This window comes from Erinaceus europaeus, chromosome X, assembly GCF_950295315.1.
Source record: "Erinaceus europaeus chromosome X, mEriEur2.1, whole genome shotgun sequence".
In the NCBI taxonomy this organism is placed as follows: domain Eukaryota; kingdom Metazoa; phylum Chordata; class Mammalia; order Eulipotyphla; family Erinaceidae; genus Erinaceus; species Erinaceus europaeus.
Genome location: NC_080185.1, coordinates 26,972,375 through 26,990,634, shown reverse-complemented (window position 1 = coordinate 26,990,634; position 18,260 = coordinate 26,972,375). Strand labels below are relative to the sequence as shown.

The following is an 18,260-nucleotide window of genomic DNA, read 5'->3' as shown; positions in this document are numbered from 1 at the left end:
GGGAGGCTGAGCGTGCCCCAACCTCGCACGCCTGCCTGCAACGTGGTCGCCGCCGCTTCGGGACGCCTGCCTCCTTCCCTTGCCTACCCTCCGCCCCGCGCTCTCGGGGTCCCCTGAACTTTGCCAGCCAGCTGCTCCCCAAGCCGGACCCAGGCGCCCCCGCACTGGGCTCCCCGAGAACGGGTTGAGTCTCCCCATCCCGGGGCTCCGGAGGGCTCAGCCAACCCCCCCTGGCGTCCCTGACACGGCCGGGCTGCGGGGCAGGGGCAGGGGCAGGGCCAACGGCGGGAACGCCCCCAACCGCCTCCCGGCCGGCAAGCGAGCGGGCGGGCTGCCGGGCGCCTCCACCTCCTCTTCCTAAAGCGGCCAGGCGCTGGCGAGCGGCATCACTGGAGCCCGGGTCCCAGCCGCCAGCGCCACACACTGCGCCGGGCACCCCGGAGGAGGAGGCGCCGGCAGAAGCTGCGGGCGGGCACCAGAAAGGTAAACTGAGTCCCCCGGCACCCACCGTGCCGCCCGGGGCGACGCGCCAGCAGCCCCGTAACCCCCACTTGTGTCCTTCCAGGCCCCGGTCGCGAAGCCGGGGAGGGCCGCCCAGCTACCCCCGGAGGAGGAGCCAGCCCGAGCCCCAGACGCCACCGCCGGCCGTGCGAGCAGCAGTCGCCTTCATGGCCCACTCACCGGTGGCTGTGCAAGTGCCCGGGATGCAGGTGAGGACGTCTCCGCCGTCCACGTGACCACCGCGAGCCCAGGTCCTTGGGACAGCCGGCACCCAAGGACCACGAGGGGCCCGGGGGGCTCCCCTGAAGCCTGGGCCGGGCGCTCCGGCCAGGTGACCTGGGAATCGGACTCCAAGTGTTTCCTGGAGTCCGGGCTAGGTGGTGCAGTGCGCCGTGAAGGCGGGGAGGAAGGGGTGCGCGCCAGGAGATGGGGTTTGGGGGTGCGGGGCGGTGGGGGGAGAGGTGTATAAAAATAGGCCATAGTGAGACACCTGCACCAGCTAAGCCTTGTAGGATCCGGGACGACTTAACTCGGGAGAGATGAAATTCTGAATCTGTGGGACAAAACTCAACTCCTGCCCAACACCCCCCCCCCCACCCCGTCCTCAACATAAGTTGGGGCGGAGCAAGACTTAGAGGGGGGTGTCGGTGGCGCCTTTGCATCAGGCTCTTCCTGTGTGCGTAGAGCTGAGAAGAGCTAGAGGACTTCTTTCCCCCTTTTGGTGCTGCTGTTGCAGCTTCAGGCCGAAGTTGTATGGTGCTCCCCCACCTGGCCCAGCCCACAGTCTGTAGGTTGAGAAAAGCAGGGTCCTAAGTTAGAGTCCCTAGGTGATGACTCCTCAGACCGCCCCACCCCAGTCCCTGCCCAACTTTCCCCCAAGTATCTTGTTGCATATGGTTAATGGAAGCTTTTTGTCTTGAACTAGAGACTGCTGCGTGGGACCCAAGTTAGTACTCTAGATCCGCCTAGCCTCCTCCACCATATACTTTCAATTTATTCAAGGAGGAACAAGTTCTTTCCACACACTTTTTGTTTTTTGTTAGTATCTTATAAAATAGGTGCATCTTAGACTCTCTACTGTAAAGTGTGCTTCAACTCTTACTAACTTCAAAGCACTCATATTTCTTTTTCCTTTCTTTTTTGTTTATTTTTTTAACTGTGCTAACTAGCCTGAGAAACCCCCTTTAATAAGCCAGGGACTACAGACACTGAAGCCTGGGTCCCTCAATCTTCTGATCTTCTATGAATGTTAAAGCAGAGTTATTTTTTCAAGGTTAGGGGAAAAAAATGTTGGGAGGAGTAACCAGACAACTTGTGTTTCCAGTAGAAATCAAAGTGCTGTGGAATGGGCCCTTCCTTTGTTAACTGATATCTGAGATTCATTTTTTCCCCATTAGCTACATTTTATGCAAGGTCACCAAAAAGTAACTTTGAAAATAGTTTTCCTCAATGGGCCACTTGTGTTGCTTATATTATCTGTCTACCCTAGGATGAGGCATGGGAACCATAGCTTTTAGCTGAATAGTTTAGTGAGCAGGTTGATGTTGACTCCCAGGAAGTTGATGGGTAGTTGAGGGGAGAGAGGGAGGGAGAAAGACAGAGAGAGGGAGAGGAAGAAAAAGGGAAGTGAGAAATAGTGGGGCTCTTTTAAAGGTTAATCCTTCAAGGCTTTACAAAATGTTTGAAACTTCCTCCCAGGCCATCCCTTTTCTTCCCTCCCTCTTCTTCCCCATCCATCCAGCCCCACACCCCATTCATTTAGTTTTGCCTTTGATTACTTCAAGAGAATTAGTAGTTTGCAGTACTGACTACAGTTTTCTTCTGTCTGTGGTGGAAGAAAGGCTCTTTCCCACCGTCCTCTCCTTTCCATTATATGGAGGGTAGCGTGTTGCACACTTAAAAGTTGGTCTCTGAGGGGCTCCATGCTTCTCTCTCCATTGTGTGACCCCTGCGTGCTCAGTCAGCACAGTGAGTGCCTTCAGTGCACCAAGTGTGTGTTTCTGGGGAGCTCTGTGTGAAAGATAAAATGGTTTCTGGTCTCTATTTCACTTGTCTTGGCTTTTATTTGATTTATAGGATTTCTGCTCTGTATGATTTATATGGCTAAGAACTGCTTGCTGTTCAGTCCTTCTTGGAAGGCAGCTATCCTCACCATTATACTACCAATGCCTCCTGTTCAGTCCTTATAGCTAGCTCCCTGCTTTGTTTAATTATCTGCCTTGCTCTTGAGTGTTTAAATCTTCATTAAGGTGGTTTTTAGAATGACTCACATATTTGCAATTACCAATTCCGCTTCTCACATTATGCATCCTCAGAGTTGTGATGACTTTGTCCCACCCAGTTTAGGCAGGGTAATCATCTCAGTGTTAGCAAAGAAGAAAGGAGTGTTTATTTGTTGTTTTCGCCGTCATGATGAAGTGGATAAATTCTTAGTTTATTTCTGAGAATCTCTTGGTGGCTGTAGTTCTTAAGCATGTGGTAAGACACGAAAGTTTTCCACAGTTAAAATTGTACAGGACTCTGAAAATAAATTTGATGGCATGCAGCGTGACTCTTGAGCCTAGACTACTTTTACTATTCTTTTGTTCCAGCATGTTGCAGATGAGATGCAGAAGTATGTCGGAGCTTGTAAAATTCTCCTAGGATTTTGTAAAGGAGGTAAAGAGAGAAACTTTTGGTCCTTTAGAGAACTAAGAAGACTTCAGTGAGCCATGTGTTCTTGAAATTACTGTATAGTGTTTCCACAAATCAGGATGAAGTGGTCGACTGGCCTATAACTTTTTAGCAGTTTATTTTAGACAATTATGAAGATTGATGGAAAAATGATTTTTCCAGAAATAAAAACAAAACCACTTTATCCACAGTGTTTTCCTCCCCCTAAGGAGAGACTTGAAGTTGAAGCTGAGCTACCTGTTCTATCACTTAAGAATTCCAGCATTCCTGACTTTCAGACAAAGAAATTTCTGTTGCCACTAGTTTAAAATAGAAAAGAAACTTGGAGTGACGAAAGAAAACCCAGGATTTGGTCCAGTTCAAACTCTTCTTTATGAACCAGTTATTGAAACTCATATTGTTGGTATTTTTTAATATTGTGGTAATGAACATTTTTGCCATATTACACCAAATGTTGTGGGTATGATTTTTTTTCTACTTAATTTGTACTTACTTTTTTCAGTATATAGCTAATGGAATTTTCCATACCAGGAGCTTAACTCTTAAAAAAACATTTGAAGTACAACTTTAAGAAAAATAAGAAACCAACAAACTTGTTTCTTTCCATTCAAATGTTTACATTTCAATGGTTTAAAACCTGTTTTTTTTTTTTTTGCGGTTCAGTTATAAATCCTAATCAAGTTTGAAGTACCTTTCCTTGAGTTTTTTCATTAGTATTTATCAAGACAAGCACTTTAGATTGGTTGCAAACATTTTTATAAAATGGAGGAGGGAAATAAAGTTAATGTTGAATTTTACCTCTGGTAAAAGCACTTTGAGTTCCTGCTAAAGAATTTAAATCAGCCTCGTGTATCTTTAAGTATGATCAAGGTGGTATAGTTTTTAAATGGTTATTTCAGATCTGAAATGGGAGTTAAGTTTAAGGATTAATGGGTACTTTATTTATTTTGTATAGAGACAGAAATGAGAGGAAAGGTTTGATAGAGAGGGAGGGAAAAAAAGAGACACCTGCAGCACTGCTTTACCACTTGTGAAGCTTCCCCTGCAGGTGGGAACTGGGGGCTTTCACTTGGGGCCCTGTGCTTTCCTCATCCTAAAATTATGTTATTATTAATTTTTTAATAAGAGAGATATACTGGGGGGGGGAGAGGAACCAGAGCACTGCTCAGCTCTGACTTATGGTGGATTGAACCTGAGACTTTGGAGACTCAGACATTAATGTCTTTTTGCAGAACTGTTACACTCTCCCCAGCTGCCTGCTTTTAAAGATCAATAAATGTTGTTGACAGGTGGACTCTAACACATGAGTTACCAAATAATGCAAAATCTATGATACTTGTCCAAGAAGAGAAGTTTCTTGCTGGTAGAGTTGAAGGCTTACAACTGACGCCAAAAGACTCTTAGCATTTTGATGGGGAGGACATCTTCAGGTAGAGAGTACCTTGAGCTGGCGGGCCGGTTGGTGGCACATCCTGTTAAGTGCACAGAGTACGAAGTGCAAGGATCTAGGATTTAGCCCTTGGCTCCCCAACTGTGGCAGGGGTGGGGTGGGGAAGACATACACTTCACAGCTGGCCAAACAGGTCTGCAGATGTCTATCTTTCTCTCTCCCTCTCAATGTCCCCCTCCTCTCTCAGGTTCTCTCTGTCCTATCTGATGAAATGGCCTCCAGGAGTCTTGGATTCATAGTGCTGGCACGGAGCCCCAGTGATAACCCTGGAGGCAAAAAAGATAAAAGTACATTGAGCATGAAAGGGCACACCTGAAAGTGTGGGTGCACTTACAGAGATTTTGAGAATGGGATGATATTCTCTAGAGGAATATTCAGTGGTATGTTGGGAAGGCCCGATTGGTTCCAAGTGCTGAAGGTACTCGAATGCTATGGAAGAATTTTCGTCCTTGGACAAATCATTAAATATCTCTCTCTCTCTCTCTCTCTCTCTCTCTCTCTCTCTCTCTCTTTCTCTCTTTTTTGCCTCCAAGGTTATTGCTGGGGCTTGGTGCCTGCACTGTGAATCCACTGCTCTTGGAGGCCATTCCCTCCCCCTTTTTGTTGTCCTTGTTGTTGGATAAGACAGAGAGAAATGGAGAGAGGAGGGGAAGACAGAGAGGGGGAGATAAAAATAGATACCTAGCAACTACAGAAGCCAGACCTTCTACCTTCTGCAACCCTCAACGACCCTGGGTCCATGCTCCCAGAGGGATAGAGAATGGGAAAGCTACCATGGGAGGGAGTGGGTTATGGGGATCGGGTGGTGGGAATTGTGTGGAGTTGTACCCCTCCTACCTTATGCTTTTGTTCACTAATCCTTTCTTAAATAAAAAATTAAAAAAAAAAAAAGATACCTGCAGACCTGCTTCACTGCTTGTGAAGCGACCCCCCCCTGCAGGTGGGGAGCCAGGCTCCCTATCCCATTCCTTGATTTGTGCCACGTGTGCTTAACCCACTGTACTACTGCCCAGCCCCCTCATTAAATATTTCTAAATGAGGGACATTCAAGGATAAAAGCTCTGTGTAGGAAGAGAACTCTTGATTGTGGATGAATGAATGAATGAACTGGAAGATGGAGTGAGTCAAGATAGTTTGACAGCTGCCAGTGATGGTAGGGAGGAAGCTTCACAAGCAGTGAAACAGGGCTGCGGGTGTCTCTTTTTCTCCCTCTCGATCTCCCCCTTCCAACCTAGTTCCTCTCTATCTCTATCTAATAAATGAATAACATTTTTAAAAAGTTAGCTTAACATACCAGGTCTGTTTCTGTGAAGCAGTCATTGGTATAGTTGGACCTTTCATTTGACTGTTTGCTTTCCATATGCCTAATGCCGTGAAGAGAAAGATACCATTGCTGAGGCTGCGTGGTGGCGCACCTGGCTGAGCGTACACATTACAATGTGCAAGGACCTGGTCCCGACCTATGAGGGGGAGTTTCACACATGGTAAAAACAGTGCTGTAGGGAGTCGGGTGGTAGCGCAGCAGGTTAAGCGCACGTGAAGCAAAGCGCAAGGACCGGCATAAGAATCCAGGTCGCTTCACGAGCTGTGATGCAGGTCTGCAGGTGAGGTGTCTATCTTTCTCTCCCCCTCTGTCTTCCCCTCCTCTCTCCATTTTTCTCTGTCCTATGCAACAACGACAACATCAACAACAATAATAATTACAACAACAATGAAACAGGAAGGGAAACAAAAGGGAAAATAAATAAATATTAAAAATTAAAAAATGGTGCTGCAGGTGTCTCTGTCTCCCTCCCTCTTAACTTCCCCCCTCCCCTCTCAATTTCTCTGTCTTTATCCGAAATAAATAAATAAATAGATTTGTTTGAAAAAAAGGTACAATTGACTAGTTATAAAGGGAGGAGTAAAAAATGTTTGTGTTATTGAACATGGGGTAATTAGGAGAATTATAGTACATCTGAAAAAGATTGGAAAGTCAGAGGGAAGAGCCAGATCTAATAGTAAGTAAATATTTTTTTCATTACTCTAGACTTTGATAACTTGTAGTGAAGATGGAATGACAAAGGAAAATGTAGACTGATAAGTTGGGGCTGAGTAGTGGTGCATCTGGTTGAGTGCACATGTATGGATGTGGGTTCAAGCCCCCAGTTCCCACCTGCAGGGAGGAAGCTTCACAGGTGGTGAAGCAGTGCCATTGGTGCCTGTCTCTCTCCCTTTCTTATCTCCCCCTTGCCTCTCGATTTCTCTGTTTCTATCCAATAAATATATAGTTTTAAAAAAGCCAAAATACTATGTCTCTTATCATAATTACAGTCATGATTTCTTAGGCATCTGTGTGTGTCATCATATTTGTAACCTGACTTGGGAAGAATAGTGCTCTCGTGTGTGTGTTCATATGCACGTGTGTGTGTGTGTGTGTGTGTGTGTGTACCTGCCTTTCTCTCTCTATGTAGCTCCCTCCCCATTTCTTACTCTCTTTCATGGTAAGTAAATAAATCTTTGGGTTTTCTTTTTCTTTTCTTTTCTTTTCTTTTTTGCCATTAGAGTTATGGCTGTGTCCCCATGCCTACACCACTCCTGGCTGCTATTATTGTGTAGGAGAGAGAGGGAGAGAATGAAGAGATCCTTGCAGCGCTGTTCCACCACTTGTGAAGCTACCCACCTGTACGTGCAGAGTGGGAACTTGAACTCTGCTCATCCTTCATGGTACCATGTTAACTCTACCAGATGAGCTGCCACGTAGCCATATATATATATGACAGTAATTGAGAGGGAGACACCTGCAGCACTGCCACATCATTTGTGAAGCTTCCCCACTTCATGGGGAAACTGGGGACTTGACCCCAGATCCTTGCACAAGGCAATGCACGTGCTGTACAAGGTGCACCACTGCCCAGTCCCTAAATAAAATGTAAAAACTCCATTTTTGTTCAGTATTTTCAAATTTTTTGTATCATATTTATTTATTGGATACAGACAGTCAGAAATTGAGAGGGAAGGAGGTGATAAGGAGGGAGACAGAGAGGCACCTGCAACACTGCTTTACCACTTGCATAGCTTTCCCCCTGCAGGTGGGGACCGGGGGTTTGAACCTGGTTCCTTGGGCATTGTAACATGTGCACCACCATCTGGTCCACAGTATTTGTTTCTTTTAACCAGAACACTGCTCAGGTCTGGCTCGTGGCAGTGCTGAGGACTAAACCTGGGATATAGGGGCTGCAGGCATGGAAATCTTTTTGGATGACCATTAGACTAGCTCACCAACCCCAGGCCCCATTTGTATTCATTAAGTGTATGTGACTTTTTTTTCTTTTTGTAATATCTCTTTAAAGCTTTTTTTTTTTCTTAAATGTCCCTTGAACACTTGAAGATTTAGTTCTGGAAATTTAGTCATTCATCACTTTTTTTTTTTTTTGGCTGTGTCTTTGGGGCTTCACTGCTCTGGAATGGCTTTTTCATACAGGGAGGGTCCAAAATAGCTCACTTGTTAGTGTGCCTGCTTTCTCATGGATACGACCCAAGTTTGAGCCCGGCCTTTACCACACAGAAGGAAGTTTCAGTTACGGGGTGTCTTTCTGTTCCGCCATCTCCGTCTCTGTCTGTCATCTTCTTTTTTTAATAGGAGTGTATATTAGGGGGCCAAGCATTGGCACACCTGGTTAAGTGCTCACATTAGAGTGTGCAAGGACTCATTCAAACCCCTGGTCCCCACCTGCATGGGGGAACCTTCACAAGTGGTGAAGCAGGGCTACAGGTGTCTCTCTGTCTCTTTTCCTCTCTATCTCCCCATCCCCTCTGAGTTTCTCTCTGTCTCTATTCAATAATAAGTAAATAAAAGGTTAAAAAGAAAAAAACTCTTTATAAACAAAGGAGTGTATATTAACACCATTCCCACCACCAGAGCTCTGTGTCCCATCCCCCCCCAACCCCCCAATGAAGATGACCATCTACCATCTCTGTATTTCTATCTGGAAAAAAATGGTCTGGAAAGACAGTCAGGAAATGAGGGCAAGACACCAGCGCTTCCTCCAGTGCAGTGGGGGCCAGACTTGAACTCGGATGGTGCCCATGATGAAGCAGGCATACTATCCAGGTGAGCTGTTTTGCCAGTCCCGATCATTCACCAATGTTACTGAGCCTTTACTATATGTCAGTCCTGTCTTTGAAAGTAAAGGATGAGGTACTAGAGTGCTGTCTGGTTCTTTCTCTCTCTCCTATCTTTCCCACTAATAAATAAATAAAATCTTAAAAAAAAAAGAAAGTAAAGGATGAGTTCCTCCAAGGAGGGAGAGATTCAGAATGCCAGACAGAATGTGTGAAAGTGAGGATCCTGCTGAGATAGAAAGCGCAAGTGGAGGATGAAATTACTATTACCATCACCACCACTGTCGCCAGGGTTATTGCTGGGACTCAGTGCCTGCATGATGAGAACCAACTGCTCCCGGCAGTCATTTTTCCCTTCTCCTTTCTTTTATTTGATAAAAGGGAGACATAGGGGAGGGGTGACAGAGAGGGAGACAGAAAGAGAGACACCTGTAGTACTGTTTCACTGCCCTTGACACCTCCTCCCTCGGAAACCTGAGGCTGGAACCCAGGTCTTTGTGCTTGGTAACATGTGCGCTCTACCGGGTGCACTACCACTTGGTCCTAAGTGGAGGATTAACTTGTAAGAGAAGGGTTATTTGAAGATGTGTGCAAGGTCCAGGGAGATGACTCAGGGAAAGACCTTGATTTAAATTCCTGGCAAAATGTGAGTGCAATAAAAAGCAGACAAGTGGAGCTCCTTGGAGAGAGAAGTGCTTTGGTCTCAGTCAGTCACTCAGTCAGTCAGTCAGTCAGTCAGTCAGTCAGTCAGTCTCTCTCTCTCTCTCTCTGTCTCATATAAATCAATGAAATATTTTTGAATGTGTATGAGATGAATAGAAAATATGTCAGGATTACAAGGGCGTTAACTAGGAGGAATTCTGTAAGCATTTAATTTTAGGAGCCTAGGAAAATAGCATATTGGTTATGCAAAAAAAAAAATCATGCTTGAGGTACCAAAGGTCCCAGGTTCAATCCCCAACGTCCCAGGTTCAATCCCCAACACCACCATAATCCAGAACTGAGCAGTGTTCTGCTAAAAGAAAATGAATGAATGAAAACTCAAATGATTTTCCTCATGGAACTTAAATTGGATAAATAGCTCAAGCTCAAGACAGTGAGTATGGAGTATGAAGTTCTTAACTTTCCTTCCACCTTCTGCAGGGATATTTCAGCTTTGCAAGTTGAAGGCTGAGAGAAGTGGGAAACACTGCTTTGCATTGATAAATCCAAAAACCATTGCCTTTGTTGATAAGTGGTTGGTACAGAGATGTTGAATATGCTAATGATAATAGCAGAAGACAGATCACCATCTCATGATAATGGCAGATTATTCTGGAACAGAATAATCAGGGACATCTGCTAGCTGGGACAGTTGGAGGTAGGTGGAAGGTCTGAGGTTAAGGGCTAGGGGCTGGAGGCAGAGTACACAGGAATTGGGCATGGTGGCTAGCGCAGGTGCCTCGAACATTAAGGAGGGTCTAAAAATGGCACTTCAGTGCAGAGGTCCATCCTGTACCTCCATTGCTTGAGTCATAGAAAATGAGAGAATATAATTTAGTTGGTACTTAGGAAGCCCTGAACATTGTGATACTGTTTTTTATAATATATATGTATATTTTCTGCCTTTCATTTATTCAGTGACCTTGAGCAAATAATTTCGAAAATGGGGACTAATAAAAGCTGCATTTCCTTCACTCAAATGAGGCATTATTAGGATGAATTAACTGTCCTCTGTGGGGTCTGTTTTGCACTCCCTTATAATAGGTGTTATGCTATACATATGGGCAGTTCATCTTGCTAATCACATGAGAACAAGTCATGATCACATCTCCTGTTGATAACCCACATATTTTTTTTCTACTGAAATACTGCCTTCACCCCAGTCCTCCCCTGCCCGCTACACACATACCACCATTGAGCCCCAAGTTCTTTGCTCACTTGGCCAGACATTCTGTTACCTGACTCCTCTGCAGATGTACTGTAAGTTATCAGTTCTTGCCAGCAAGAAGTCCCTTTTGCTCTATCATTCCAGCTCTAACTTAATATCACTGACTGTATCCTGCCTAATTTTCAAGGTCTCCACTTTACTTCTGCCATGAACTTTTCCTAAACGTTGCAGGCTACAGACATTATCTTGATTGTCAGTAGCAGACAGTCCAGTCCTTAATTTTTATACTGTCCTAGATTTTTCTCTTAACTTTGTATGTTGTTCTTGTCTCCCAAGCTAGGTTGTAAATTTCTTGAAGCCAGAAGACTTTTTAAAAAGTATCTTTATGACTTGAAAGTCCTGGTGCATGGTGATGGAAGAAGACTTAGGCTGGGGGTGATGAGAGTGTTTTGCAGAAAACTGAGAAATTTTACACATGTACCAATAATTGTATTTACTGTTAACCATTACGACTCCCCCAGTAAAACTATCATTAGGTGTAAATTATATGTAAGAATGTTGGTTAATTGCAGCATAGATAAGACATTTCTAATTTTTCCACTTCTCTCTCTCTCTCTCTCTCTCTCTCTATATATATATATATATATATATATAGTTATTGTTGTTGTCGTTGTGGGATAAGACAGAGAGAAATGGAGAGAGGAGGGGGAGACAGAGGGGAGAGAAAGATAGATACCTGAAGATATGCTTCACCACTTCTGAAGCGACTCCCCTGCAGGTGGGGAGTCAGGGGCTCAAACCAGGATCCTTATGCTGGACTTTGTGCATTGCACCACCTGCGCTTAACCCGCTGCACTACAGCCCGACTCCCCCACTTCTGTTTCTTTAAATATGCTAGATAGCACTTGAATTCTTGTAGATCATGAAAGTAACTTTGTATACTTTATACAGGCTAGAATGACTAGAGTATAATATTGTCTATCAAATTGTACCTGTAACTAATCAGCTGTCCACACAATGAAGTTTTCATTCCATTGCCCTTCAAAGCCTTTGAGAGAGAGAGTGGAACCTCTCTCTTTTTCTGTGAAGTGATCACAGAAAAAAAAATCGTGTTTTCAGGAGAATTAAAACTCATATTCCTTTGTATCACTTTGTTGAAGACATGTTGATTTATAGGATGGTTGTTGTCACAGGAGTACAGTTCCACATTTCCCCAAGATTGGTGCCAACAGATCTCATCCTTCCCCAAATCCTCCTCCTCCTTCACCATAGTAACCTGTTTTCTTTTTCCCCTCTCTAGTCCCAACCCCCATAAAAAAAAAAAAAACACAGATACAAATCATCAACTATCAGGGAATAAATCTAGTAAAATATCGACAAATCCTCTACACTGAAAACAACAAAACACAGGGAGAACTTAAAGGATAGATAAAAGGATATAAGTGTAGTCTGTGATTGGAAGAATCAATAATTTAAAGATGGTAATTTCCTGCAAATGGCTGGTAGCTTAACAAAATCAATGAAAAACAATTTTAAACCCACCAAATGAATAAATAAAAAAATAGTAAAAAAAAAAAACCAACAAACTTCTTACTTCCTTATCCCAGCTGTCACATTAGAAAGGATCTGATAAATTTCCAGCATATTGAAGTGTTCTATATTAATGGCTCAGTGTGTAACCTGTTCGCATTCTACAGGATATAAAGCTGGCTTTTTAAAAAAAAAATTATTGTTGTGGTAATGTTGGCTTACACAGCTCCATATGTTTATAGGTACAATTCCAACTCTCTTTAAATGATATATTACCGCAGAATAATGTATTTTAACAAGGATACCTAATAGGATTTCAGACAGCTTGGTGATATTTTTTGACTGAGCTGTGTCTTGTGAAAGTGTGGCGATTTTACTCATTGCTGCCAAATGAATTAAGAAGACCTTATTATTTCTCCTAGTTAAGTCTGAAGGAATATTTCACTCCACTACACGTGAAACATTGTCTCAGGAGGAAAATGTCATGAAGTGATTCACTTCAAAAGGGCAGAGATCAATACACCGTGTGCAACTAAAATTTCAAGTCCATCATTTGTCATTTGGTCTTCTGCTACTTTGGACTAAGATATTATGATATGATTGGGACCATATTTTTAAATTAATGTTTAAGTCAGACACTTTTTATTGATATTAATATAGAGCTGGGAGATAGTTCATCCACTAGTAAGAGCATCCAACTTACTATGCCTTGACAAGGCTTCTCGCTCAAGCCCCAGAAGCACATGGGAGCATCATGGCACCCGGGGAATCTCTACTAATGATGGAGTGGTGCCACGATGTGTTCTCTCGCTCCATTTCTCTCTCTCCATTTCTCTCGCTCTCGCTCTCCATCCCTCCCTCTTTCCATCTCTCTATCTCTCCCCTTTTAGTTTATTGAAGAGTTAATGGTTAACACCATAGTCTTTTTTCTTTTGTTTTTTTAATTATCTTTATTTGTTTATTGAATAAAGAGAACCAGAAGTTGACAGGGAGAGAGAGAGAGAGAGAGAGAGAGAGAGAGAGAGAGAGAGAAGGGAGAGAGAGAAGAGAGAGACGGTCCAGATCCTTGATGTCATGGCTGGGAATCTAGTAGAGTTCTTTTTTTGTTGTTGTTGTTAATATTCTTTAAAATTTTTTTTTTTTATTTATAAAAAGGAAACATTGACAAAACCATAGGATAAGAGGGGTACAGCTTCATACAGTTCCCACCACCAGACCTCCGTATACCAACCCCTCCCCTGATAGCTTTCCTACTCTTTAACCCTCTGGGAGTATGGACCCAAGATCATTGTGAGATGCAGAAGGTTGAAGGTCTGGCTTCTATAATTGCTTCCCCCCTGAACATGGGCATTGACAGATCGATCCATACTCCCATCCTGTCTCTCTCTTTCCCTAGTGGGGAAGGGCTGTGGGGAAGCGGAGCTCCAAGGCACATTGGTGGGGTTGTCTGTCCAGGGAAGTCTGGTGGCATCCTGCTAGCATCTGGAACCTGGTGGCTGAAAAGAGAGTTAATATACAAAGCCGAACAAACTGTTGGACAATTACAGACCTAAAGGCTGGAATAGTGCAGGTGAAGCATTGGGGGGGGGGTTCCTCCATTTTGTAGATAGTTAGTAGGCATATTTTAATTATATTTCAAAGGGCCTGTAGCTATCCTAGTTTTTTTTTTTTTGCCTGAGCCTGAAATCTGTTATGCAGGTAAATCCTAATTATTGTCTGGGGAGATAATGTCATGGCTGGGAAAAGGACCAGAAAGCTGGATCAGGGAAAAGAGTAGCTCCCTAATATGGGAAAGGGGTATAAATATTACTGTAAACCCCATCAATTTGATGTGATCTGGGGCCCATAATTAGCTTAGGAGCCTGTGTGACCTCTGCATCCCTCTAGATCTGAGAATGTAGTAGTGTTCTTTTCTCTCCACGTCCTCTCCAACCTTCTCTTTTCTTAGTGATGAAGTGATGAAGCCTATTCTCACAAGTGTGAGGTGGAATCTCTGTGGTTTTAATTTTCATGTCTCTTTTGTTGAGTAAATCGGAGCATTTCTGCATATGTCTGTGGGCCATGTGATTTTTTGTATTTTTTATCTTTTTAAAAGTTTAATTATTATTGGATAGAGTGAGTGAGAAATTGAGAGGGGAGGGGGAGATAGAAAGGGAAAGAGATCTGAAGTCCCAGATTCAATTCCCGTACCACCATAAACTAGAGCTGATCAGTGCTCTGGTAAAAATTAAAGAGAGAGAGGTAGGGGGCGGGGAGGGGCAGAAAGACATCTTTCCTCATGCAGGTGGGGACCAGGGGCTTGAACTCTGGTCTCTGAGCACTGTAATATGTGCACTTAACTGGGTGCACCACCACCTGGCCCCAGCCATGTATATCTCTTCTTTAGAGAGAATCTTCTACTTAGATATTCTGTCCACTTTTTTTTTAATTGGGCTGTTCTTTTTCATTTTGTTGAGCTGTATGAGTTCTTTATAAATGTTTACTATCAACCGCTTGTCTGAAGTGTAGTGTGCAAATATCTTTTCCCATTTGCTGGGTTTTCTATTTATTCTTATGGAATTTTCTTTTGATGTCTAGAAGCTTTTCAGTTTGCTATAGTCCCATCTATTCATTTTTGTTTTATTCCCTTGCCCATGGGGTAGAGTCTCCAAATACGTCTTTAATGTTAAGATCCTGAAATGTTTCTCCAGTATATTCCTCTATGTATTTTATCGTTTTAGGTCTAGTGATCAGATCTTTGGTCCACTTTGAATTAATTTTGGCACATGGTGTTAGATGGTGGTCTGATTTCGTTTTTCCACATGTGGTTGTCCAATTCACCCAACACCACTAGTCAGAGACTTTATTTCCTGCACTGGGAAATTTTAGCTCCTTTATTGTGTGTAATATGTGCGGATTTCAATCTTGACTCACTATCCTGTTCCAGTGGTCCATGTGCCCGTTTTTTGTTCCAATACCACACGGTTTTAACTACTACTGCTTTATAATATAAATTGAAGTGAGGAATTATAATGCCTCCATTTTTCTTCTTTTTCCTCAAGAGTACTCCTGGTATTTGTGATTTTTTTTATTAGTTTCACATGAATATTTGGATAAGTTGTTCAATTTCTTTGCAATATGTTATTAGTATTTTAATAGGGACTTCATTGAATCTGTAGATTGCTTTTGGCAGGATTGCCATTTTAATTATATTTATTCTTCCAATTCATGAACAGGGGACATACTTTCATTTCTTTGTGTTATCCTTTATTTCTTTTTTTTAAATATACGATCTTTTTGTTTTTTTATAATTTTTTAATATTTATTTTATTTATTCCCTTTTGTGGCCCTTGTTGTTTTATTGTTGTAGTTATTATTATTGTTGTTGTCGTTGTTGGATAGGACAGAGAGAAATGGAGAGAGGAGGGGAAGACAGAGAGGAGGAGAGAAAGATAGACACCTGCAGACCTGCTTCACCGCCTGTGAAGCGACTCCCCTGCAGGTGGGGAGCCGGGGTTTGAACCAGGATCCTTATGCCGGTCCTTGTGCTTTGCGCCACCTGCGCTTAACCCGCTGCACTACAGCCCGACTCCCTATCCTTTATTTCTTATAACAGTGTCTTATAGTTTACGTTGAAAAGGTCCTTCAGCTCTTTTGTTAGGTTTATTTCTAGGTATTTTATCCCTTTGGGGTTCAATTGTAAATGAGGTTGCTTCCTTAAGTTCCCTTTCCTCTGGCCCATCTTTTGTATAAAGAAATGCCACAGATTTATGACGGATTCTTATGTATCCTGCTACTTCACTGACTTTATTGATGATTCCCAGTAGTTTTGGGGGTCCTCTAAGTATAAGAGCATATCATCTGCAAATAATGATAATTTAGCTTCCTCCTTTCCAATTTGGATTCCTTTGATATCTCTTTCGTGCCAATTGCAGTGGCAAGGACTTCTAGGACTATGTTGAATAGAGTTGGTGAGAGTGGACATCCTTGCCTAGTTGCTGATTTTAGGGGTAAAGTTTTCATTTTTCCCCATTGATTATGATGTTAACCATAGGTTTGCCGTATATTACCCTCATCATAATGAGGAATTTTTCTTCCACTCCCATTTTCTTGAGGAGCTTTATCATAAAAGAGTATTGTATCTTATCAAATGCCTTTTCTGCATCAATTCTTTTCTCCTACTGACCTTTGGATGTCTTTGTTGCTCTGTTTCTGTTTGGTTCCGTTGGATTGTTAGATGGTTTATTAGTGATTTCTCCTCTTTGTTAATGTGGGGTTGTATTGTTATAAATTTCCCTGTCAAGACTATTTTTGCTGTGTCCCGTAGGGTCTGATAACTGATTTCTTTAATTTTGTTGATATTGAAGACATTCTTAATTTCTTTTTTGATTTCTTTCAATGATCTGTGTGTTATTCAAAAGCATGTTGTTTAGTCTCCAGACTTTGGAGGAGCTACTTTTCTTTTTGTAGTTGATTTCTAGTTTCATACCTTCATGGTCTGAGAAGATGGATTTTATGATTTTAATATTCACATATTTGTTTAGGTTGTCTTTGTGGCCTAGCGTATGGTCAATCCTTGAGAATGATCTACATGTACTTGAGAAGAGTGTGTATTATTTTGGGATGGAAAATTTATATATACATTAGGTCCATTTCACCTACAGTTTCATTTAAAAATCACTATTTCCTTGTTGATATTTTGTCTAAATGATCAATATCTTGCTATCAGTGGTGTGTTAAGTTCCCCTAATATTATTGTGTTTCTGTCGACATCTCCTTTAAGTTCAGTTAGTACTTGTTTTATATATTTGTGTACACTTAAATTTGGACCATATATATTTATAATGGTTATGTCTTCTTGTTGGATTGATCCTTTAACCATTATGTAGACTCCTTCTTTATCTCTACTTACTTTTGTTACCTGAAAGTTATTTTATCTGAGAACAGAATTGCTGTTCTTGTCCCTTTTTCTGTATCATTGGCTTGGAACATCTTGCTCTGTCCTCTTATATTAAGCTTCTGTTTATCTTTTCTGTGAACATGTTTCCTTGAGACACATAACAGATAATGTTCTGTAATACAGTTAGCTGCTCTGAGACTTCTTACAAGTTAATTTAGGCCACCCATTTTATATATATATATATATATATATATATATATATATATATATATATATATAATTTTTTCCCCTTACATCCATTCTTGTTTTTCTTTCAAGGTTGTTTTATGTTGTTGATTCTTTTCACATTTGTTTTTATCTGTCATTTTGTGTGGATGGGATTCTAAGGTGATTTCCTCACTAATTTTGCTTGTACTTTCTATAAATCTCTGCTCCTTGTTTTATATTGTGGTTACCATAAGGGTAATAACTAATATGTCATATCTTTTAAGTCTTGGAATAACTAGAATTTGATAGTACTGTTCTTTCCCTTTCCTATTTTGTTGTTGTTTTTTTTTTCTTTATTATGCTGTGTTCTTAGTTCTGTTCTGCTGCTATTTGCCTCACTTTGAATGTATAATCCTTTGTTTCTTCTTTGCCCATGGGACTCCTTTCAGTAATTTCTGCTTTATGGAGTTGATGGTGGCAAATTCCTTTAGCTTTTATTCAAAATATATTTGAAAAGACCTGTATTTATCCCTTTATAATATGGACAAATTTGCAGTATAGAGTGTATGTGGTTGGCATTTCTTATCTCTTAGTATTTTCAATATGTCATAACACTTTCTCCTTGCCTCTGGGGTTTGTGAAAATAAATCTGATGAGAGCCTGATAACTTTACCTTTGTATGTCACTTCTTTCCTTTCCATAGTAGCCTGCAAAATCCTTTCCTTATCCTTGAATTTTCATAGTTTCACTATATGTCTTGGTGTTGGTCTTTTTCATTTAGGTACCTGGGTATACACTGTACTCCAGGAAGTTCATATTCTGAGGATTGCCTAGGTGAAGAAATTCTCAGCTATAATTCCTCTCTGAATATAGCCTCTTCCCTTCACCCTCTCCTCTTCTTCAGGAATTCCTATCACTCTTATATTTAACTTTTTGATGGAGTGTGCTGTTTCACAGACTTTGCTTCAGTCTTTCTAAATCTTTCCATCATCTTTAAATTGAAAGAGTGGGCTAATTGTATCTTATAGTTTAGATACTCTTTCCTC

At 42.0% G+C, this 18,260-nt stretch overlaps 1 protein-coding gene across 1 annotated transcript in view; it reads left to right on the top strand.

Moving 5' to 3' along the window:
• Positions 1 to 317: 317 nt before the first annotated feature.
• STK26 (serine/threonine kinase 26) overlaps positions 318 to 18,260 on the top strand; it is a 65,846-nt gene continuing 47,903 nt past the window's right edge. Inside the window, exons 1-2 of the mRNA XM_007517024.3 lie at positions 318 to 483; positions 566 to 710. Coding sequence (XP_007517086.1) covers positions 669 to 710 — 42 coding nt within the window. The 5' untranslated portion in view covers positions 318 to 483; positions 566 to 668. The remainder of the gene's footprint in view (positions 484 to 565; positions 711 to 18,260) is intronic.